General features: G+C 52.9%; 1 protein-coding gene across 1 annotated transcript in view; it reads left to right on the forward strand.

Moving 5' to 3' along the window:
- Positions 1–24,064, forward strand: part of CACNA1E (calcium voltage-gated channel subunit alpha1 E) — a 365,845-nt gene that overhangs the window by 268,868 nt on the left and 72,913 nt on the right. Inside the window, exons 11-17 of the mRNA XM_045838379.1 lie at positions 14,240–14,355; positions 18,568–18,621; positions 19,227–19,316; positions 20,570–20,779; positions 21,501–21,613; positions 23,205–23,317; positions 23,673–23,804. Of these exons, the coding sequence (XP_045694335.1) occupies positions 14,240–14,355; positions 18,568–18,621; positions 19,227–19,316; positions 20,570–20,779; positions 21,501–21,613; positions 23,205–23,317; positions 23,673–23,804 (828 nt within the window). The remainder of the gene's footprint in view (positions 1–14,239; positions 14,356–18,567; positions 18,622–19,226; positions 19,317–20,569; positions 20,780–21,500; positions 21,614–23,204; positions 23,318–23,672; positions 23,805–24,064) is intronic.

Consider the following 24,064-nt stretch of genomic DNA (forward strand, 5'->3'; position numbering starts at 1 on the left):
AACAGTTTTCTGAGCAGCATGAGGTAGAAATTCAGTTGTAGCAGTGCAGTAGCTATCTTATTTTATACTTAAGCAGAATTATCTAGCCAAATCCTGTGTGGTGACCCCTTCAGAAGAAAAGCCCGTATTTGCTGGTTTCCCAGGTAGAAGGCGTTATTACTACAAAGGAGTGGGTCAGACTCCGGAAAACGGGGGATGGTGTACGTTTCCAGGCACCAGCCTTCCTATATGTGGGGCTCTGGCTCCCCATGCACATATGTGTACACCCGTGTGTGTGCGCGCACCTTTTCATGATAGCGGGTGTCACCACATGTATGTATAGATAATGTTTTCTGATAAGTATTTTTGGGTAAGAATGAAAACGGAGGGAGGAGTAATATTTTAACTTAAACTTAGAATTCATTGAATATTGGCATGCGGGAGAGCTATAAAAATAGTCGGTATGTATTAGCAGAACACGTTTACTTGCAAGAGGATACGGTTATTACTTAATGCTGTTGAAAATTGGTGCTTTTAATGAGAGTCCATTTCTCTTAATACAAGGGCAATGTACATTTCCTACTCTCCACACACGAAGAGACTATGAATGGAATGCCTTCTATGGCTTCCTTCCCACCCCGCCCCATGCGGGGCAGGGCGGAGCTTCCTGTAGCAGAGTTCAGGGGCTTTTGTGACCTCAGGCCCCGTTCTTTCCATTGAGTCCATCCTCATGAATGAGAGACAAAAGGGAAGACAGAAAGGAAAGGATTGAAAAAAGAAAAACGAAAGGCAGAGGAGGTGGGCACACAGAAATAAAGAAGAGAAAGTTACATTGGAAAGATGTGACAAAATGCTACCAATATAATCTTGAGTGGCTCATGTCTCCTGGCTTCTAATTTGCCTCTGTAGGCCATTTTGTGGTCAGAAGAATATTGGTTCTGTCCCTGTTTCGTTTTATGACCTTGGACAGGCATTTTAACATCCTCTGGCCTCATTTTAAAAACGAGAATGACATCATGTATTTTGTGTTTTTTGTGAAAATTTAATGACATGCTGCTTATAAAACATTTAGCAGAGTTGCTGGGACATCATAAATGCAACATAAATAGTAATTAGTATGATGATCTCAACCCCACGTCTTCTTGCCACAAAGAAATAGTCTTGCTCCAGACACTGCTCCTTTCAGCCGTGTCTAGTGTGCATTGAAACATTTGTGAAATGTGATTGTAAGGAACATGGACTAACATGAAAATGAAATAAAAATACAAAGAGATGTAAGCTCTAAGCCCCAATTTTTATTCCTTATTCCATGGGTATAAAACATGTATTAAATTACTGTGGAAGTTACTGAACACTTTCGATTTCTGGATTTATCTTAATCACGCTCCAGTAACAATGTAGGTGGGCATCAGTCCCTGGGCCGCACTCTGAGTACCCTGCTCCGTGAGGAGCTCACCTGCCAATGGCCATAAGCTCGTAAGGGTGGGGTTTGGTGAGGGAAGGCAAAGCCCTTTGAAGCTCTTAGAAGTCTGTTCTGTGGTGGGGCTGTGTCCAAGCTGGTGGCTCCCTCCCGAATGCCCTTATTCATTTGCACATGTCTTGAATGTTGTAAACTCGAGAAAGTCTTCTCTGAAGGAAATCCTCATCAGAAAGCCCTATGCAAGAATGCTTCTTCTGAAGGTGGCAGAGTCATTCAGAAATCCATGCAGTGAGCAGTCAGAATTGCAAAGTAGTCGAATAGCCTTCAGGTGTTCAGAAGACGAACTTTTCTCCTCTCTGAATGTCACTGGTATTCCTTCCTTTCCAGTGTTGATTAGTATTATCTTTGACCCAAATATCTGGGTTTCTTTTTTTAAAAAAGATTTTTATTTATTTATTTTTAGAGAGAGAGGAAGAGAAGGAGAAAAAGAGGGAGAGAAACATCAGTGTGTGGTTGCCTCTCACACACCTCCTACTGGGGACCTGGCCTGCAACCCAGGCATGTGCCCTGAGTGGGAATTGAACCAGCAACCCTTTAGTTTGCAGACTGGCACTCAGTCCACTGAGCCACACCAGCCAGGGCCCAAATGTCTGTTTTTGAGTTAATATCCTAAGGGGATGAAATAGTGAAAGTCATTCACTGACAGTGCTTTGGTGTTTAAGAGACACAACCACTTTGGGCTTCAGGTTTGGATTCAGCGTGCATGTGTTAAAGTTAGTGTGCTAGATGGACACCATGATCGGTGTCTTGCTCTTGTGAGCCCATTGACACGACAGCCCACTGAGGTCAGCATCTTAGTCAAGGTCAGGTGTTAGGGAATCAGGCCTCAGAGAGGTTAAATTACTTGCCCGTGGTCTATCATTCAAAGCTGTGTGTGGTGAGTCCAGATGCAGTTCTTTCTCACCACACTACAGGTTTCGTAATCTTCCCTGACATTCTGCTACTTCAGCTGTTGTTACTGCGTCCTCGTTGGAAAGCGTGTGGCCTCCAGCAGTCCCGAGCCCTCGCGCCCACCACCTGCCAGCCCTTCAGGAGGACATCTTTGCTTGTACATCACCTGCTTTCGTAGCGTTTGTCTCTAATAGGCATTGGCATTTGCAATGAGGCAATAATTACATTTTAATGAAGGACTTTGATGAACTGTAAAACAAGCTAATTTAAGGAAGACTCTTAAATAAAAGATGATAACCGTCAGCGTCAGTGAAACGGCAGAAGGACAAGGTCTCAGTGGCAGCGAAGAATAAGCTGAATATTCTAAAGAGTTGCCAGCCGTGGTGGCGCTTTACAGCTTTGGTGTCATTTTGAAAATTCACATAAAGCGTCCAGGAAAAGTCGCTGAGCTTGTTTTCCGATTGACTTGGTTGAAAAATAATTCTTGGCAGTAGAGAGATTGACCGCACTCCCAGTAGATAGGGTCTACAGTGCTCATGACCCAAGGGAACCTCCAGAGAAAAGAATACATGATTCTAGTTCTGTTACCTGTAGTCATTTATCCAACACACACTTGTTGAGTTCCTCCTAAGCCCCAGGCACCATTCTGAGCACCAATGCTGAACATCACAGAGGAGACCCTTTGCTTATGAAGCTTGCATTCTTGTGAAAAGTCAAAATCCAAGTAGTCAAACAGGTCATCTTTTAGCAACAAGCATTATTAGTAAAATAGAACAGGCTATTAGAGTGTGACAGGTAATGGGGGTTATTGATTTTGATTCTCTGATCGGGAAGGCCCCCTGAAGTCAGGGAGACCTACCACGTGGCGTCTTGCAGCCTCCAGTAAAGAGCTTGGATTTTAACCACGGATGTCAGGGGGGTGTCTGAAGTGTGGAAGGGGGAGTGTATGGTTTATTTTGCATTTTCAGAGTCACCATTTGTTTTTCTCCCAGGAGGGAAATGGGGTGTTGGGACAAAGGTGAAAACAAAAAGTGAGTGTGAGGGAGGCTGTTAGGGGCTGCTGAAGGTAGCAAGTGTCCAGGCAGATGCCAGAGTAGCCTGGACTCTGGTAAAGGTTGCGGGGCGGGGGTTTGGGGAGGAGACTGCAAGCAGTTGCTTATGCATTGGATTGTGGTGAGGAAGGGAGATGACTTGAAACAGATGGATTCCCAGCTTGGGTGATAGTAGTAGGACTGGGCGGTATTAGTGGGAGAGACAAGAGGAGGAGCGGCGTGGGGGAGAAATTCTGATTGGGCCATGTCCCGCTTGAGATGCTGATACTAAGTAGACAGTTGTAACAAATGGGTTTGGAGCTCATTGAGGAGCTGGGGCTGGAGGTATAAATTGGGTGGCCTTTAGCACAGAGATGACGTTGAGTCCAGGGGCCTATTCGGATTACCTCCAGGGAGCAGGGAGAGTGGCCAGAGAAGACGACCTAGGCCTGGACTCTGGGACGTGCCAATGTTTAGAGAAGCAAAGGAGATTGAGAAGAAGCAAAACAGGGACACCTGTCCTGGGAGAATAAGCTACAAAATAAGACCCACCTAGAGCTCCCACCCCCTGTTGAGTGTGTACGTGCTTGGCCCACACGTTTTCAGGACCAAGACGCAGGACAGATGTCCCGCTCACCCCGCTGGGCCTGTCCTCTCTTGTCCCAGATCCCCAAACTGCTCTTTGTCCCGGGGCTGCCTCCTCGTGTGAGCGGCAGCTCATTCGGTGCGTAAGCATTGGTGGAGCCGCCAGCGTGTGCTGGGACTGTGGGTGCGAGGCTGAGGAGGACAGTCCGACACGGTCCCTGCCATCGGAGAGTTTGCAGCATAACAGGGTCACCCACAAGTGGATGGTTATGAAGAACGTAAGTGGCTGAGGTACAGCTGCTTCTAGTACAAACCTGTGCCCTTTGGGCCAAGCAGAGTTGCTGTGCGAAGCCTTGGTTTTCTGTCTGAAAAATAGAACTCAGTGAGAGCTTTCTGAACCACCCCCCCCAAGGAAGTGAATGAATGGGTGTGGGAATGAACCCTTCTCTACGACCTGCCACGGAGACATGTAAAAGGGCCATGCGTGGGAAGGCCCCGCCAGCCCTTCTGGGTGGTGAGCTCCCATTTGGTGCCTTAACCTCCACCGGGTCTCCGCTCCTCCTTCCTTCCTCCCTTCCCTTGAGGACTCGCCGCCGCCTCAGCTTCTCCCTGCCCCACGTTCCCTGCAGACCCCTGCAGACCCCAGCCCCTCTCTTCACTGCGCACCCTTCCCTCCTGTCAGCTTTGGGTCTCGGCTTCGGTTCTGCCTGCCCACCCCGAAGCAGAAGAAAGGGCTTGTGTCCACGGGGAAGATGCTTTTGATACTGAACCGGGGAGATTTTACCTTCCTGAGCGGAATCTCTAATGTTTAAATATCTGGGGGTGTCGAACAAAGGATTCTGGGCAATGCAAAGGTTTTTACAAAGGAGACGTGCCCACACGGTGAAGCGGAGAATCAACTCACAGTCACTCCCTTGAACACGGCCGCACCCACTCCTCGGGCGCCTCCAAACCTTCAGGGAAGGCGCCGGTTGCCGCGGCTTCTCCGAGGGGTGCAGAGAGTGTCTCCTGGGAGAACACAGCCGTTTGTTCTCTGTCAAGATGCCTCTTCCGTGCTGTAATTAGAGCGCCGGGCAGGGGGAGGGAGAAAGGAGAATACCACGTGTTCTTGCTTCCCTGGCTCGTTTTTCCTGCACCCCAGGGCTTTGAACCCACTGGAACAGGGTGACTGAAACACACACTATGATCTGCTTTAAGAGCGGGAAAGCAACACGTGCGCGCAGGAGTGCGTGCCGTGAAGTGCCCGCGTGCTGAAGCGAGGCGGCGAGGCTGGGGGGTCATTGAACAGGAGGGTGGTCAGAATTCCGTTTGGTAACTCTGTCTTTCCAGAGGAGTCGCGTGGATCCTCTCGGCCTCAGTGTTTCCAGTCCGTAAGACAGGGCTCGAAGTGGGCCCCGGTGCCCTTCTTAGCACGGTCGTGAGGACAAGCCCCTGGGGGTCAGACCTGGACGGCGTCCCCAGCGCAGGCCACTCCTGGCTTGTCCCTGCTGGTGGGCCGAGGCGTTGGAATGAGACGGGGCGGCATCTCAGAATACATGAGGACCTTTTTGTTTTGAATTTATTTGCAGCGATTTCTTCATTACATTTCGCTGAAAATGTCAGTCACCATCCTTTGAGCAGGTGCCGGCAGAGGAGGAAAAGGGAGAGTGAGTGTCAGAGGGTGTTTGCCGCTGTTACCTCGTGGTCTCAGACAGTGTCAGGCACATAGTAGGCCCTCTGTAGATCGTACTTCGGAGGCGAAATAAACACATATGTGTATGCAGGCCTTGGTCAGAGTTGCGTGTGTTACGATACAGTCTAGGGAGCCTCAGTAACGCTTAAACTGGGCACTTGCAACGCTACTCTGGGCCGGTACCAGCCTTCACACTTGCCTGCTATTCTTCGGTTCAGTCCTCACCACGCTTGGAGGCAGTCTGGGGTCTGTGCCGATTTTCCCGATGAGGAAACTGAGACTCAGAGCGGTTAAGAACTTGCCCCAGATCAGATCCTCATGGAGCCAGGATTCACGCCCAGCTCAGTCCAGTTTCAGAGCTCTTGACCGTGTGCTCTCACAGGCTGGATTGCGCCAGCTTTGAGGTGAAAAAGTAAAACAGGAAGCATGCCAGCTCCTCCATGATCCCCTTTAAGTGCGTTGCCCGGCCTTTCCCCTGCAGCTACTCGGTCAAATAAACAAACAAGGTCTCGATGGCAAGAAGAATGAGAGAAAGAGAGACCCTGCGTTCCCCGAGAGCCTGAACGAAATCTGTGTCTGCCTTCTCATGGCTGACAGGTCTCGAGGACGTATGGCAGCACTGGCCTTGGAACCCACAGATCTCGGGGGTGCCCCGGGTCAGCCCCCATGCTGTCGGCTTTGGACCATCGAGCCACCCGACCTCCCTGTGCCTGGGTTTCCTCCCATGGGACAGGTGGGGCTTGGAGAGGTAGTTCGGCAGGTCCTCCCACCTGGTGTGCTGGTCTGGGGCACCCGCGGCCTTCCTGTCGTTGCTCTGGGCCTGCGGCAGAGGGGTGGGGCGGGGTGGGGTACAGCGCTCTGTGGCAGGCCAGCGTCCACCGTCACTGCTGGGGGGAGGGGCTCCCGCGCACTGGAAGGGCCCTCCATCCTGCCCGTCGGAGTCAGCACTGCACTGTGTTCAGAGGGCTGTGCACTCTGCAGACAGCCTAAGTCTCCTTAAATCCTTCCTGGAGCAGGCAGGGGATGAGGGGTGAACAACTGGGAGACAGCTGGAGTGGGTGACCTTCAGCAAGGTGTTTGCCTTCTCTGGGCCCTGTTCGCTCCTCTGGGCAAGGGGAGAAAAGGTTCCCCAGCCTCCTGAGAACTCCGAAATGCTGTTTTACCCGCCATCCTGCAGCCCACGTCCCAGGGAGCCTGAAATTAAACCACCGCCAACACACAATTGCTTCTCTGATGTCCCCCCAATTTTTCTGTTTGTTTTAGAACATACAGGGTTGAAGAAGGTCTTCTTGATGGCTCCCCCAAACTCCTCCTCCTGGAAGCAGACACCTTGCACAAAGACGGGGGGCGGTGAAGCCCTCGGGCAGTGTAGGCCCTGAAGGGACGTGATCTTGCAGCCACTCGCTTGCTTGGCCAAGTCTGTCTACGTGCGCGCCTCTGCGTGCCAGTGTGAGCACGTGTGTGTTCTCGCCAGTGTGTGTGTGTGATGAAGTGCACAAGTGTGTACAGGAGTGTGTGTAAACAGATCTTTGAGTCACATAGGCAACCCCTCCTGGAGGGCTTTATTTTCCTTTGGTTGCCATGACAGCAGCGAGGGCCTCCGCATCCGTAAGCAGAGTTTCCCGTGGGGATGGAGTTAGGAGGGGAGGGTCTGGAGCTGGAGGCCAGACTGGAGCCAGACAGTCCCAGACGTCCCTGTAGAGACACCTGTCCGGGTGCCCTGGGGCCACGTGCCCTGGCATAATGTGGGCAGGAATCTCAGGCTGGAGTGAGGTTTCAGTGAGGACCTCACTTGCGTTTTCCCAAAAGTTAGCCACCACGTGGTAACTTCCACATGCGTGCATGACCAAAGCCCTCCCATTACCGGGTGAACTAAAACCAGCCACTTTAATTTATCAACATACAGATGAGCCGCTTTCTGACTCGGCTGTGGCAGTGGCTCCCTTAGCTCCGTAAATGCCAGTGAATTTTAATCTTAACCCGAATGTGACTAGACAGACCACTTCGCAGCCTGGTCCCAAACACACCCCCAGTCACACAGGAGAAAAGTTTTGGGTGCTACACTTTGTCTGAGATGGTGAATCTAATTTTAACACTTCATCTAACTCTGAAAAACGTGGAATTGGTTCTGTATCAACAGTTGATTTTTACAAATGGTGCCTCTCATGTAAACTGCCAGAAAACAAAAGTGGTCGCAGATGCGAATTCACTGAATGGGATTAAAGAAGAAAATTGTCCTTAACCATGTAATACAAGGAGATCAGTCTCTCCCTGCGCTCCCCTGGTTTGAAATGTAAGATTTAAAAACCCAAACCTTTCCTACATATGTGACAATCAGAATAGAGGCCCACTCCAACTCATCTTCCATTTATCTGTGTGAGACAGACACGTCACCAGGGGAACCGCACCCAGGAATTATGGATAACAGGCCCAGGCAGGAAGTATCTCCAACACAACACAATTTGTATTTCCGCCCGGTATCACTGAGATGCAGCCGACACACAGCATTGTATTAATTCAAGGTGCACAGCGTGGCGATTTGATATATGTGTCTGTTGTGAAATGATTACTACCATAGGTTTGGCTAATATCCACCCCTTCATACTGTTAAAGTTTGAGAACTCTTAAGATCTACTCTCTGAGAAAATTTCAATTATCCAACACAGTGTTACCAACTGTAGGTACCACATTACATGTTAGATTCTCAGATGCTATTCATCTTGTGACTGGCAGTCTGTCCTTTTGACCACCTTCCCCCCGTGCCCCCGTTCCCCACCACCGCCTCTGCCAACCACCGGTCTGTTCTCTGTTTGCGAAGTTCAGGAGTGTGGGGTTTTTTCTTTTAGATTCCATATGTAAATAAGGTCACACAGCACTTGTCTTTCTCCGTCCGACTTATTTCATAAAGTCTTCAAGGTCCGTCTGTGGTGTCTCCAATGGCAGAACTTCCGTTTCATGGCTGAAATGGAAAAACGGAAAAAAATATATATATTTAATGTATGTATCACATCATCTTTACCCATTTATCTGTCAGTGGACATCTAGGTTGTTTCTGTGCTTTGGCTATTGTAAACAATGCTTCCGTGAATACAGGGCTACACACACCTTTTCGAATTAGTCCTTTTGTTTTCTTCAGATATATCACCAGAAGTGGGACTGCTGGATCACGCGGTAGTTCTAGTTATAATTTTTTGAGGAACTCCATACTGTTTTTCACAGTGGCCGCACCAATTTATTTTCCCGCAAATAGTGCACAAGGGTTCCCCTTTCTCTGCGTCCTCGCCACCATTTGTTGCCTGTTGTCTTTTTTTACAACAGCCGTTCTAGTAGGTGTGAGGTGCCATTTCATTGTGGTTTGATTTACATTTCTCTGGTGATTAGTGATGTTGAGCTCATTTTCGTGTACCTATTGGCTATGGGTGTATCTTCGGGGAAATGCCTATTCATGTCCTCTGCCCATTTCTAATCAATTTTTTTGTTATTGATCTGTATGAGTTCTGTACACATCGTGGGTACTAACCCCTTCTTAGACCTACGATTTGCAAACATTCTCTCCCATCTCTCAGGCTGCCCTTTCACTGGATCTCTCTCATTGTTCAGTGTTTTACAAGGCTCCGGCGAGGACCCCAGAATAAATCTGATTTGCTCCTGCCCCTGGTTGTGAGCCGAGGGTTTCTGTGTCCCTCTGGTGCCAGCAGTGACTGGAGAGGAGACTGAGACTGAGAGGTCACTGCCTGGGTCATGAACCGTGGGTGTCCCCTGGGGGTGGAGCTCTGAGAGTAGACCTGGTAGCGTTTCCGCGTGAGCGTTTGGGGATCTATTTTCGCTCCCCCTGTTTGGGATCCTGAAGTCTAGGTGCATCCCACCCTGATTTCTGTTACATCTGTGGGGGTGGGCACACTGGATGGAGCCAATGAAAAGCAGCTGATTGCCCACCTCTTACCCTAAGCTACAGGCCAAGGCCAAGAGGACTCGGGGGCCATGAGTTCTCTTCTGCTGTCAGCCACGTTATCTCCTGTTACATCTCCTGTGGCTTAGTCCAAGGCAGCTGGGTAGGCTGAGCTGTGTGGAAGGCAGGCTTTTCTTTGAGTTACCTTTCAATAGGAAGTCTGGCAGTGGTCATCTGAATAAGGTCCAGTAATGGTCATCTGCTTTGCCTTTGCAAAAGCATCATCGTCTGAATAAACCCCAGGTTCCTCTGGGAAACGGAGAAAGGATGCAGGTTCTCAGGAAATGGGCGGGGCCGGGGGGACCAGTGGGAGGGACACGCCTCCCTGTCCTAGGTCTGGCCACAGAGGTACTCACGAGAGCGGTGGGTGGGTTGACCCTAAGGTTAGAAAAGTCAGTTATCTTTGACGGGTCACGGAGTCGAGTCCTGCTTGTCCCTGTTTTCTCCAGAATGCACTACGTGTGTAAATCAGTGATGACCGTGATAAAGACGCAGAAACCAAGCAGTGGGTCCCTCACTGTGCTGTGTTATAGTAGGTCTTCGTTAACCCAACACAGGGTGATGGATTTTCATACTGCTTTGCTGTTTAAAAGCTAGCCCCTTTTAGGAAAAACACAAAAACTCTTGTTTTTATATCCTTATTTTCCTCAAGCCCGGGCTGAAACTAAGTAAATCCCCTTTGTAGATCTTAAAGGTTGACATCTACCCAGCTCAGAAGACAGCGGGGGCTTTGCGGAAACTGCCTCTCGCCTGGCATTGGAGGACATTGGCTTGCGTTCCAGCCAGTGAACGGGCTGATCGTGGACCAGAGCCTTTCTGAAATCTCCCAGGGCTTTCGCAAATACAAGTGAACTAACGGACCTGAAAGTGCTTGTAAATTTAAAATTTCACCGATGTGTTAGATGACTATGAGTTGTTCTTACCGTGTTACTTTCATCATCTATGGAATCTGCTACAGTTCTGGGCCTCGGATTCATCTTCTTCCTAGGTCCCGGCTGGAACGCGATACAGTGTCAGCCCTGCTTGGCCCCGTGGAGCCAGCAGACTAGTCGGGAGATGAGCCAAGGGCGAGAACAATGATGACAGTGAGGGAGGCGGGGAGAGGTGTCATCAAAGACTCTGGTGCCAGACTTTCTGCCCTGGGCTCCCAATGGAAAAACAGAAAAGGGGCCCCGGATAAACAGAACACAGAAGTCCCCAGCATGGCTCTTCCCCCACTGAGATGCGTTTGCCTCGAGGAGCTGTCCCCATGGTGCGCGTTCTTTGTTTACTTCCTTTAGCAAGAGGCTTCTTAAAAAGCCCAGGCCAGATTGGCTGGGCTCTGGGCTCGTGAGCCCAGCGAAGATGCCAGGTGGGAGGGTGGGAGGAGAGGGGGCCTGCGCGACAGAGGAGAGCAGGGAGGCCAGCTGGTGAGACCCGGAGCCAGGAAACTTCCAAGTACACAGGGAGGTTAGCCTGGGTTTGCTGGCCTGTCCCGCTGGAAGTCAAGGTCACTCGGGGGCCAGCGAGAGGGGGCACACTGCATACTTTGCGGACGAGTTCCACAGAGATTTTAGCAGAGCCAACAAAGAGCACTCGCAGTGTCTGGGGGTTACCTGGCCAATGGTGCGTCCCCACAGAGTCACCTGGCTGGCTTCGGCTCAGTGCAGGGAGGGCGCATGAGTTCACCGAGGCCTTTGGGACCCCGGGTGGAGCTACCGGTATGGTCACCAAGTTGGCCTTGGTATTTTTAATTGAAAAATCAATTGAACATGTATTGTGTGCCAGGCCTAGCCTCATCCGGGAGGACGCAACATCTTTACCAAAGATGTAACAGCGTCTTTACCAAAAGTTCACCTAAAGGAGAAAAGAGTCACATGTACAGCTCAGCACAGTAAAGGTCTGACTGCTCCATGAGCTGTAGGGGAATAATACAGGAAAGGGAGACCAGAAGACTCAGGACTGGGGGGTGGGGGGGGGGGGGGGAAGAAAGTGAAAGAGAAGAGGTGACATTTCAACCTGGCCTTGAAGAAAGCTCCTGCCAGACTCAGGCCGAGAGGCAGTGGGAACAGAGCCCTGAACCACCTGCACTGCCCCTTCAGGAATGGCGAGAGTGCGCATGCAGGGTCAGAACACGCCCGAGGGGTGGCCGGCACTCGAGGGGCGGATGGGAATGCAGGAAGGTGAGGTTTGAAAAGAAAGGTCCAGGTCAGACCGAGAAAGACTTCGAAGGCCCTGTCAGGTGTGTGTGCTCCATTTAGCGGCAAGTGCAGGAGGCTGTGGAGGGGGTGGGGGGATGTTAGAACAGATGGAATTTCGAAGACCGGAGGGTCATGGTTCCTCTCAGTGGCAGTGGCCTTGGATACTTGTCTCCTCAAAGGGCCACTTAAGTCCCCCTTAGATTCAGTTTTCTGAGCAGAAAAATACTCCAGATGCTAAAGGAAATTGTGTTCTCTGGTTGCAGCCTGCTTAAAGTCTCCTTTTTCAAGGTTTTGCTTGAAAGCTCCCTGGATCCCCCCAGAGAGTAGTTGAAAAATTGAGGCACGCACCTATGAAAGGGTCGGGCAAGCCACCGCCAACACGCCCCCTCCCCCACCCCCAGCAGGTGTGCGGGCGGGAGGAGCTCCGACCCTCAGAGCAGGCACCGCTGGGCTCCACGCCTGGCGTTGCTGCTTGAACTTGGACAAGTTGTCTGACTTTCCACTTGAGGATAAAGATACCTGCTCTGCCGCCTTCTCAGAAGGGTTGTAATGACTGAGGAAAATATACGGAGGTGCTTAAAAATTACAAAGTGTCCCACAAATACCGCTCGCCATGGTTATTATCATTTTGGGTTGGGAAGTGATCGTGCCCGACCCTTGTTTTAGGAAGATAAGTCGGTGGCTGGGACACGGAGGGCAGGAAGGGAAGAGGGGCAGGTGGTGGTGAGAGAGCAGGACAGTGCTCCCGGGAGGGTGCGGGCAGGAGAGGGTGGGGTCCTGGACCGAGGCAGTGAGGGTGAAGTAGGGGGCGGCTGTAGTGTCCCCCTGGAGACAGAGCCAACGGAAAAGCGACCTCGTCGGGTGGGAGGGACGAAAAGAAGACGAAGGGTCAAAGGTAAGACCTTTGGTAGCTGGGGATGCCGTGACCGAAGCCAGCCACTGTCACCTTAGGACTGCTGAAATCCGTAAATGGCCGTGAGGAAGTTGGGGACCCCAGGGCTTGAATTGTCACCTGGCCACGCACTGGCCCTGGCACCTTTCCTTTCAGCCCTCTCCCTCCCGTCCCCCACAACACTCTCAGCAGAACCCCGAACCTGAAGCCACTCTCAGGAGAGTTTCTCCTTCCCCCGGGCCTGACACCCAGGCCCTCAGCCTGGCGGTGGGCATTAGAAGGTGTCTGTGCCGAGGAATCCATCTCTGTCTTGGCAGGAGGGACCGGGAGAGGTCCCTGCCCATGCCCTGCATGGGGGCTGGGCCATGTCCCTCAGCCCCTGGCTTGTTTCTTCCTCCCCGGCCACAAGGGAGTGGCTGGCAGGGCCCACCGTGGGTGCCGGCCTCCCTCATCTTCCGGGGGCACCTCTTTGTTCACGAGGGGCCCCTTGTCGGCGTCCAGGGCAATGGGTGAGCGCCTGAGCCATGGCCGGGAGGTGCTCCTCTTGCAAGGGGGATTCCTGCCTGGGAGGGGGCGGTGATGGGAAGGACATTGGGAGAGGCTGTTTTGGCGGGTGGGGGGGGGGCGGGGGGGGGAGACTGTTAGCGAATGAGCATTTCTTGTTGCCTGCTTGCTCACCCATTGGCTGAGCATGGCTCTCCTCTCTCGTTTTCCACAGGAACTTCATCTTTCTGTTGTCTGGGCCACAGAGTGGCTCTGCTCCCCTGTGCCTGGCCGTGGACTCTGTCTTGCCCCTGGCCCTCACCTTGGCCTTCCCTCCGCCCTGCCCCACCTTCCCACTGTCTTCTCCCTGCAGCCCAGGGGCCCATTTGCATGTTCCTCCTCTCATTTCCCCTCTCCCAGCTGTCTTCACACAGCGTCTCAGCCCTGCAAGGCACCCGTGTCACTGGTCTTCAGTGGCAGCCGCTCTTGAGCACCACAGGGTACGGGGCCCCAGAGGAAGCACAGCATTCTGGTTCAAGTTCAGATCCCAGCAAGTTACTTTTCTTCTTGAAGCCTCATTTCCTCGTCTGTTGAACAAGAATTTTAATAGTACTTACTTTGTCGGGCAGTTGTGAGGATGACAGGAGTTAATGGGAATGAAGAACTTCGTACAGGGCTGATAGGTAATAAGTGGTCAATGTACATTCATCGCTGTTGTAATTAAAAGCATCAAGAGTAGTCCTGCCCCTCGGAGGGTTAAGGGCCTCTGTTGTAGTTGGGGCCATGAACTTTTACAGCGTTTTGAGACTGAATTTGTCGTCTGACTAAGAAAACACCTTTCCACTTAGAGCAAGCGGAGGGTGTTAGTGCTGATGGGAACGAAACTGCTCTGGGAAGGTTCTTGCGGAAGGCTGAACGAGGTGCATTTCTGAGCGACCTTTTAATTTAAGCAGGTCGTGGCTGCAGCCTGGGACCAAGGGGCGGGGAACCGGGGTGCCCAGAGGCGCCTCCTCAAACTCGGCCTCCTCCTCGCTTCACTCTTCCTCCTAGTCCTGGCACTGCCCAACCCTGGCAAACCGTGTCTTCCTTGTCCACAGGGAATTTGCCAAAGAGAGGGAGAGAGTGGAGAACCGGAGAGCTTTCATGAAGCTGCGGCGCCAGCAGCAGATTGAGCGGGAGCTGAACGGGTACCGCGCCTGGATAGACAAAGCAGGTAAGGTTGGTGGTGGTGGTGGGGGGGGGAGGCGGCTGCACAGGCGGCAGGGACCTCCCTGCCACTCACTCCCGATACCTCCGTGCATAGCAGCAGCCCAGACCAGAGCAGACAGAAGCTCTAGATGCCTCGTTCGCTTTGGGGTTCCCTGCGGGTCACACTTTCCTTTATCCAGCACCTGCCTGTCTGCATTCTTCTCTTAAACACCTGCACGAGACAGGCATTTTAGCCAGGTGAACTGAGTAAAAGGTGACATAACCCGACCCTGGAGCTGCGTTTGGGCTGGTGGCATTTGGTGCTACTAATACTGGTACTAGTAATAACAGTCCGTTCATCCCATAAATGGTTATCTCGGGCTTCCGTTGTGCTGCGCCCTGCTCCGGCACAGGCATGGCTGTGAGCCAGGGCTCTGTCTACCCCAGTGGGCGCGTTCCCCTCTAGTTGGGGGGGGCAGCAGTGAGCAAAACAGCCCCTGAGTCACTTGTAGAAGGTGATGACGTCCAATGAAAACAGATCCCGGCAAGGCCGTGGGGTGCAGGGGAAGTTGCAGCTTTAAACAGAGGGGTCAGGGTAGACCCATTTGGGGGACTCATGAAGAAAATGAGGGGGTGAGACACAGGAAGATCTGGGGGAGGAACAGCCCAATGCCAAGGCCGTCATGTGGGAGTGGCCAGCTGTGCTGCAGGGTCAGGAGTGGGTGGAGCAGGGGAGGGGACAGGAGGCAGGATGAGGGCAATCCCAGGTGGGGGTGGGGGGGGCAGGGCAGTGGATTGGGTGTGGCCAGCACCGTTAGGGTGAGTGAGGCAGGAACCACTGGAGGGTTTTGAGCAGAGGGGGCCACGCTCTGATTTAAAGTCTGGAAGGGCTGCTTGGCGGCTGCATTGAGAACAGACAACAGGAGGGCGAGGCCGGAAGCAGGGGACCAGCCGTGAGGCTGGCACAGGAAGCCGGGGAATGGAGGATGGTGAGGACTGGTTTTGCCTCTTCCCTGCGCTGTCATCAGTTCCTCCTGCTGTGGCTCTGCCTCGGGAGCGATTCTCGCCCAGCCCTGGGCGTAGTAGGTACAAGCTCATCACAAATTCATTAACCCCCAGAGCCGCCAGGTTCAAGTTGCACCGTGGCTCGTGGCTCGGCTGTGTATGAGGGATGGCGACCCGCCCATCCCTGTCAGTGAAAAGGCTGTGTTTGCTTGTCTCACTGTTTTAAAGGTTGGCTCGCACTGGTCTTATTTATCTTCATTTTCTTCCTGAGCAAAGTGCACCTTTTTAAAATGAAAGTCACACACGACCATCAGCACTTTTTCTCTAGGCTGGGTGGGAAGGATGGCACTAATGTGAGGTCCCCCAGGAGAAGTTCGGAATGTGATTCGAGGCCCAGTTGCCTGAGCGCCCCCTGCTGGGAGAGCGGTGGGGGGACAACACCATGACACTCTGCCGCCCGACAACACGCAGAGCCTCTGCCAGCTCTGGGGTCAGCTTTTGACCGTCTGTCCAGGTGAGGGAGAGTGTGATGGAAAATGCCACTTCAATGCCACGTAACAATCACCTGCCGCCTTTGGGACTCACCGCCTTTCTCTGCCTCCTCTGGAAGCCGAGCTGTGTGTTGACTGCGCTGTTCTCTCGCCCTTTTTCCCCTGAGGATCCTGCGTGGGGGTGACGGGGCATATCCCTTCTCCCTTCCCGAATGGCAACTCAGCCTTACTGAGCAGGCCTGCCGCCAGGCCAGGCAGGCAGCGGGAAGTCCCAGCTGTCGCTGGCGTCCTGGGCAGAGGAGCCATCTGACGGACCACCCTAGCGAGTGGGCCGGCGGCAGAGCTGGGGAGAGCCCTCCACCCCGACTGGGGTGCGGCCAGGCTGCCGGGGTGCTGCCCCCTGGGCTCTGCTTTCCACAGCCACGCAGGGTGGCAGGGCGGCACTTCCCCCCAGCTGGCAAAGCCAGCCCCCTCCGCCTTCTAAGAAAAAAGACGCACTGCGACGTCAGCTCTGCTTCCTGGCCCTTCCCTTTGCGAGTGGAGCTCGAGTGAATCACAGGCATATGGGTTACATTTCCCTGGAAAGGCAGTCTCAAGTTCGAAAGCAAACTTGGCAAAAGGCATTGGGGGAGGGGGTGGTTGCGGCGTATCCAGAGCCCTCGAGGGCTTCCAAGACGCACTCGGCTGCTCCACACAACTCCCTCTGCTTCGGGGGTCCTCAGACCTGCCCCCCCCCAAAACCCCGGGCACCATGCACAGCCCACAGGACTGTGGCTGAGGTCATTCAGTTGCTATGCGGTATTTTAACAGGCACCTATTTTAAACGGTGCCCTCAGAATGCGCCGTCCAATGACTCTAAAACCCTCCTTGTCTGCACCAGGGAGCATCCCTCCAATAACGATTAGCCTGTTAACTGAGAGTTTCGCCGGAGGCTGTACTTAAAAAAGGAAAAGCTAAACATTAGCACTTGGAATAATGGCATCCTTCCTGTACCCTCTGGGCCTAAACTGTCCCCCTCCCTGGGAAATACATTCATTATGCACTGTCAATTTTATATGCAGGTGGATTGTGGTAATGAGTTGACCCTCTTCTGTTTGCCCTTGAACTTGTTACAAGTGCTTAAGTTAAACCGTCCTTCAATCGGGCCTGCTGCAGTGTTTCCTCTGGTAGCTGGCATCCTCAGCAATGATTGCTTAGGTCTCTAAACTGGTGTATTATGGGATGAGTGAGGGCGGGAACCCAAACTCAATCCCACATCTCTCCAAACACGGGACGCCGAACCCCACCAGACACGGACTGTTCTGTTGGCAACTTTGGAGGGATGCTAGGGAGGCTTATGCCAGCAAGTCTCAGAAAATCGAATCCTTTCGATGATGATGCCCCTGTGGAGTACAGGGCTGCCCTCGGGGAGGCCGAGGGACGGTGTGGTCCTTTTCCAAACACCAGCAACCAAGTGTGTCGCTCAAAACCAACCAGTCCTGCCATTCTGCGACACCTACTGGGGCCCAGCCATTCGACTGAATTCTCACACCAAGTGACCCTCACACTTAGTGTACACCCCACGGGTTAAAGACAGTCCCACGAGCCTGTCCCCACTTCAGAGGCCAGCCACAAGCAGGGTCCCCCAGTCACCTGTGTTTCTGAACCACTGACCACAAACTTAGGGGGAACCAGGTTTGATAATTCACTAGAGCAACTTCCCGAGCGCAGGAAAAACTCTACTCACTAACACCAGCTTATGTTAAAGGCAGCAAAATGAAGAAAGATCCGGATTAAGGCGTGGGGCAGAGTTTGGGGGGTGGGCACAGCGCTGCCATGCCCTCTCCCCAGTCTCTGGGCGTGGTCACCGACCCAGAAGTCCCCTGGGCCCCATTGTTTCAGTTTTATGAAGGTTCCATCACTCTGGCATGATTGATCAAACTTTGGCCATTGGTGATTGATTAATCTCCAGCCCCTCTCCCTCCCCAGGAGGTGGAAGGGGGAGGGGGCTGAAAGTTTCTAGAAAGCCCTCTAATCCTAAGGTTGATGTTTCTGGTTACCAGCCCCCATTCTTCTGCTGCAGCCCCCACAATGAGTAATCTCATTAGCATACAAAGACAATACATTCCAAGGGTTTTAAGAGTTCTGTGTGCCAGGGACAGATTATGGACAAAAACCAGTGTCACAGGGTCATGTCCACGATGGCCCCAGCTTCGCCCACTGAGGCTCTGCTCAAGGAGGCAGGATGCGTGGTGGGGGCGCCAGCCTACAGGTGCAGGGTAGGGCCCACACCCGGCTCTCCGCTCCTGAGTGAGTGGGTAGGTGTTACAGTTGCAACCGTGAGAGAGTAAGGAAGCTCCCATCGGCAGGAGTGGTTTAAGGGGTTAGCAGACACAAGGACCTGGGTGGGTAGAAGGAAACCCAGAAATGGAAATTTTTCATTTCTATCGATTTAGGGGCTTTTAGTTAAAAAGATCAGCTCACCTCTCACAGGAATCCCCCTGAACAAGTGGGTCAGACACAGCCGAATGGCACCCACCTTCCCCCAAGCGCCCTCACTGGAGGGCTTCCTTCTGTTCGGACGTGTCTCTGGAGCTCCCCCGGGGCCTGGATGGCTCTCTGCTGCCGGAGCCTGCGACCGACTAGGAACCCTTTGCTCCATCTCCGCTGCCCAGGAGCCAAAGCCCTTTCTGAGGGATTTTCACTTTGCAAAATAATTCGCCATTTACAGATCATTTACTAAACCATTTGTCTCCATATAGAGGAAGTCATGCTTGCCGAAGAAAATAAAAACTCTGGAACGTCAGCCTTGGAAGGTAAGACTCCGGCCGGCGCCGTGCTCCACTCGCCTCGTCCCCTGAGCACGGCAGTCTCTCTCTCGATCGAAAGAGGAGACATACAAGAGGGGCGTTCTGGGACTGGTAACCGAAGTCTCTGTCATAACACCCCTCGTGCTTTACAAAGGAGGGAGTCGAGTCTCAGATTTAAATGCTTTTTGAAGTGACGAAAACCCGAGTGACTTGGGGCATGTCATTGATAATGCGCAATGAGATTTTCACCGTCTAACAAATGGCTCACAAAGGGGTCTTCTTTGAAAAATCTGTGGGGATCCCTTGGGACCACTTTCATTACTAGGAGGCGGGCTTGTTTACTGGGAGCCGGCACAGATAGATGTGCAGTGCGCGTCCCTCTACTGCGTGCGGACGGGCCCTGGGGCAGGTGCCGGAGTCCCAGTGTTTCAGAGGCACCGCTGAGTGCGGCAGTCATGCCTTTGTGGGCACTCGCCACTTCTGTAGCCCTGGCTCAGGCATTTAGAAGGGCAGTCGCCTGTGTCACAGAGGCCTCCGGCCCGCGGCCCTCATTCTGACCGGAGCGAGGTGGTTGTGCGTGTTCTCACCCACCCACCCCTGTCCTGGCGCAGTGCTTCGGAGGGCCACCATCAAACGCAGCCGGACGGAGGCCATGACCCGAGACTCCAGCGATGAGCACTGTGTCGATATCTCCTCTGTGGGTGAGTGGGGCCAGCTGGGTCTTTCACTTCCCGGACCCTCCCAGGGAAGGGAAGGGCCTGCCTTTGGAGGAGCACCACTAGGAGGAGGAGAATCCAAAGAATCCAGAACTGAGGGATGTACCTACCCTATTTTGCCGGGTATAATATGTACTTTTGTGTTCAAATTTTTGAGGGAAAAATAAGGGTGCGCATTATACATGGGTAGTACTAAGTCCGTATCTATATAAATGGTTTTAATTCTTTTATTTATGCGTCTGTGTTAACTCTAGAAAGCAATAACGATATCCGTATGCAAAATAATACCCTAGAATACGATAATAGGTTTTGTATCTAAATATAAATAAATAATAGGACTAAAAAAATTCAAAAATGACAGATTTTTTTTGCCTGAAAGTTTGAGCCAAAAAACGTGGGTGTGCATTATACCTGGCAAAATACAGTATTTAGAAAGGAATGTAATCTACATGACGTTGACTTAGAGAAAAATGGACCAGGGGATACTATTTACACAAACATGGCTATGCTTCGGGCTGCGAGTCCCGCCCAGATCCTTCAAGTGGTATCTTGTGTCCGTTTGCCTGTTCCCTCCTCTGTGAGAGCCCACTCTGGGCTGTGTTGAAAAGATTCAGAGGGTCCGTGGCTCCTGGTAGCCCCCCTTGGAGAAGCCGCAGTCATTAGCTTAACTCCAGGGGTGTGTCTCCTTCCAGCACCGCCTTCCCTGTGACACCTGTGCAAATTCCTGCTGACAGTCCTTTAGCCTGACTGCTGTTCAGTCCCGGGCTCTCTTAGAGATTCTGGCTGATGGCAGACGTTTCCTGCCCTGGAAGAGGGAAGGGTCTCCGTCCCTGAAAGCAGAAGAGACGCACGCAGCTCCCTGCCCTGTCAGGCTGCCCACGCCAGAAAGATCACAAAGGCAGCAGAATCGCTCTGGTGCCTGAAACACATTTAAAAGCCAGGGCCGGAGAGAAGCCCAGTCTGTTACAAACCTAAACACGATCCTATTAGGATTCAAGACACCCGGCGTGTGGCTGGTGATCTGCCCCGGGGATCTTTGCTAGGCCTGAGCATGCCCAGAGGAAGAGCAGGGCTCTCTGCTGCAGAAACTGCTGAACACGGCCATTCTTGGGGCCTGCAGCGTGACGGGCAGCTCGCTGTGGCTCCGACGCCACCCACCTTGCCCTTTGGAAGCCCCTTACCACGAAGCCTCCCCCTTCATCGCAGCCTCATCACTCCTCCTCACTCCTCCCCCGCAGGCACCCCTCTCGCCCGAGCCAGCATCAAAAGCACAAAGGTGGACGGTGCCTCCTACTTCCGGCACAAGGAAAGGCTTCTGCGCATCTCCATCCGCCACATGGTGAAGTCCCAGGTGTTTTACTGGATCGTGCTGAGCCTTGTGGCGCTCAACACCGCCTGTGTGGCCATCGTCCATCACAACCAGCCCCAGTGGCTCACGCATCTCCTCTGTGAGTGACACGTGACTGCTGGTGCACAGGGCGGCTGGACTGGGGTGGGAATGTCAGGGCGGGCACCGTGCTGGGCCTGGCGGGGGTTCTGGCCACCCAGACTCCTCCCTCTTCACGTTGTGAGGGAGGCCAGAGATGTCCCCGAGGAGACGGCATTATCACAGAACCATTCCAATCCGTCATTCATTGCTGAGTCAGATGAACAAATCTTTGCCGATGAGTCAACAAGGCGGAGTTACAACTGGAGCCTTCCACTTAGTATTTTGAGGAGGCTCAGTGGCACAGAGAGTTTGGGTCACCAAAGTCCTAGGGCAAAAGTTCTTAGGGCGACAGATGCCTCTGTAGACCAAAAAGGGAACTTAAAGGGTCCCTCTGGGTGAGGCTGCCACTGGGCGTGCCTGAAGCTCCGGGAGGCTGTCACAGCTGGCTGTGTGGAGGGCCAGTCTGGCTCTCTCACCAAAGCCATTTAAAGGGCAGTGACAGACCCACCTGTTGAAGGCAAGCAAAGCTGACCCATGAAATGCCTGGGGCTCCTCCTGGGCCAGTGAGTTCCGACGTCATCAGGTTTTCCTGGTGCCGACCTGCCGTGCCCTCTGACCGCCCTCACATGTGCGGTCCTCCTGGTGTTGAGGGCTCCTCCACCAGTTGGGGGCGTGGGGCTGGGGAGCACGGGAGCCCGCGACATCTGGGGAACAAACGCTCCTGCTTTTGCTGCTTTCAGACTATGCAGAATTTTTGTTCCTGGGACTCTTCCTCTTGGAGATGTCCCTGAAGATGTACGGCATGGGGCCTCGCCTGTATTTTCACTCTTCTTTCAACTGCTTTGATTTCGGGGTAAGTGCTCGGCAGCCCGCCTGTCCTCTGCCTGCCTCTGTCGCTATGCCATGCAGTGAGATAAGCAGCCTGAGCCCTGGCCCAGCGTGGCACACTGGAATCGGAAATTATGCAAGGGGAATTGGTAAGATTAGCTAACAGGAGGTCAGGAACGAGTGAGTCCTGGCCATGCTAGGGTTTGTTGGGGTTTATTTTTTAAGCCCTTTTATTTTTAATGTTTTCACTGAAGTATGACATGCACAGCAGAGAGGGCACACTTCAGTGGGTAGCTCGGTGAATTTGACAAAGCTCCCCACAGCCAGAGTTTTGAACCACTTACTGTCCTGGGGGGTGCCTGGGAGAGGAGGACAAAAGACTTGATTCTAGAAGGTGGTTCAAGGAAGAAAAAGAGCCGCTTATATATTTGGGGTCTTTAGTTCAGTTACAGTGGGGAAAATTACCTCGATGTAGCCTCTTCCAGACATGCATGGGAGCACACACCTGCACATCCCAGCTTAGGCAGTCCAGTGTCCGCTTCCTGAGTGATGCCGGTGTGCACCTGTGCACGTCGCGGGCGGTTTTCAAGTGCTTTCACGTACATTGCTGCCCTCTGCGACTGTCAGGAGCCCTATCCACTAGTTCGTGTGTGAGGGGTTAGCCTGCCCGCTCACAGAGGTCACGTGTCTCGAGTTCACACAGCTCAGTAGCCGCAGTCCTGGGCTGCATGGCCTCAGGTTCCTGAACCACCTCTCCTCCTGCCAAACCTACTTCTTTCGCTGCCAAAGTTACGGTTACGTGCCAAGGATGTTGAGCCCTTGCCAATCTGCATTTTAACTTGGAACATATGTTTCTAAGTACGGGCGATTTTCAGGCAGAGCAGCCGGTGAAAGCCCATTTTAACCTTAGTTTTCTTTATACACGAATTTTCAGAATGGCTGTGAGGGTGAATTTCAGTTATTTCCCTGAGTGCACTGTGTGGACTCTATAGTAGACAATCAGTAGGTATATAATTGAAACCAAAAAACAAATTCAGTTCTGAATCTGACATTGCTACTTCCTACAGCAGCGAGGTTCTGTGCCACCCAACAGGACTGTCACACTGGGCTGTGTGGGGCCTGAGTGACCCACAGATGCTCACTGTACAGGTGGCCGAACCACTCTTGTTGGAACTAAGTTCCAGAGCCATGAGAGAATGGGGCGTTCCCTGAGGCGTTTATATGGAATGCAGCCTGTACTAATTCACATCAGTTTCCTTGCCTTGAGGACCACCCCCTTGTCTGTTCAGGGTGTTATAACGTGAGAACAGTCACGGCTGTCAAATCCGTGCAGAACTGGTGACCTGTCGTTTTCACCAAGGACAGAACAGCAGTCAGTGGGCCCACCCACAGCACGAACAATTAAAGTCCGTAGGGGAGCGGAGAGCAGTGGGGAGAGAGGCCGACACTCTCGCTGGGGCAGCCTTCACAACTACACGGTCCTGTGGGGGCGGGCTGGGTGGGGAGGGGCGAGTTTTCCTTTCACCGCAGCCCAGGGAGAACTGTCGACTGCAGAACACCAGAAGGTTCCTTTCTCCCCCTCCCTCCTCTGACTGTGGCTGGGTTCGGCCCTTTAGGTCACAGTGGGCAGCATCTTTGAAGTGGTCTGGGCCATCTTCAGGCCTGGCACATCTTTTGGGATCAGCGTCTTGCGAGCTCTTCGGCTTCTAAGGATATTTAAGATAACGAAGTAAGTGATCTGATTCTGGACTCTTCCCAACCACCTCTGAGAGTGGAGGCTTCCCTCTGCCTCACTGGGTTTTCTTCCGTCCTGCCATCCCCTGACCATGTGTCCCCTTCCCTGCTGCACCCCCACCGCATTCTTCAGCACCTCCGCCTCCTCCAAAGACCAAACCAAAAGGAACATCCACGATGCCAAGTCCCTCGCCACATTCCCAGGGGGCACCACCCTGTTGCCACCATCTCTCCTTCCCACAAGGACACAAATGCAGCTCGTTCATAGACCACCAGGCAGAGGTCCAGCTGGACGTGGGAGTAACTTGGTAGTCACTGCTCACCACTGTCATGCCATCTGGGTTTTGTAGGTACTGGGCGTCCCTGCGGAATTTGGTGGTCTCCTTGATGAGTTCCATGAAGTCTATCATCAGTTTGCTCTTCCTCCTCTTCCTCTTCATCGTTGTCTTTGCTCTCCTAGGAATGCAGCTGTTTGGGGGCAGGTAAGCGCCAACCAGCTTCCATCCAGAGGAGCCTCAGAGCTTCAGCCCGTGAGCTCCAGGGTCACTAACTCAGTCCCCACGCCACCGTCTTGTTTGCCCTTGTCCATGGCCCAAGTCACCCACTGTGTGTGTTGTGGAACAGGCATCTCTGCTTTTCACCTTTCACCTTGTCCAGGGTTCTCCTTCCGGGGACCCTTCCTCTGGAGCTGTCTCCGAGATGCAGAGCGCAGGGCCCTGTCACTGCGGGCCAGCCCAAACCC

Source organism: Phyllostomus hastatus, unplaced genomic scaffold (assembly GCF_019186645.2).
Source record: "Phyllostomus hastatus isolate PE091 unplaced genomic scaffold, TTU_PhHast_1.1 phas_contig_283, whole genome shotgun sequence".
In the NCBI taxonomy this organism is placed as follows: Eukaryota; Metazoa; Chordata; class Mammalia; order Chiroptera; family Phyllostomidae; genus Phyllostomus; species Phyllostomus hastatus.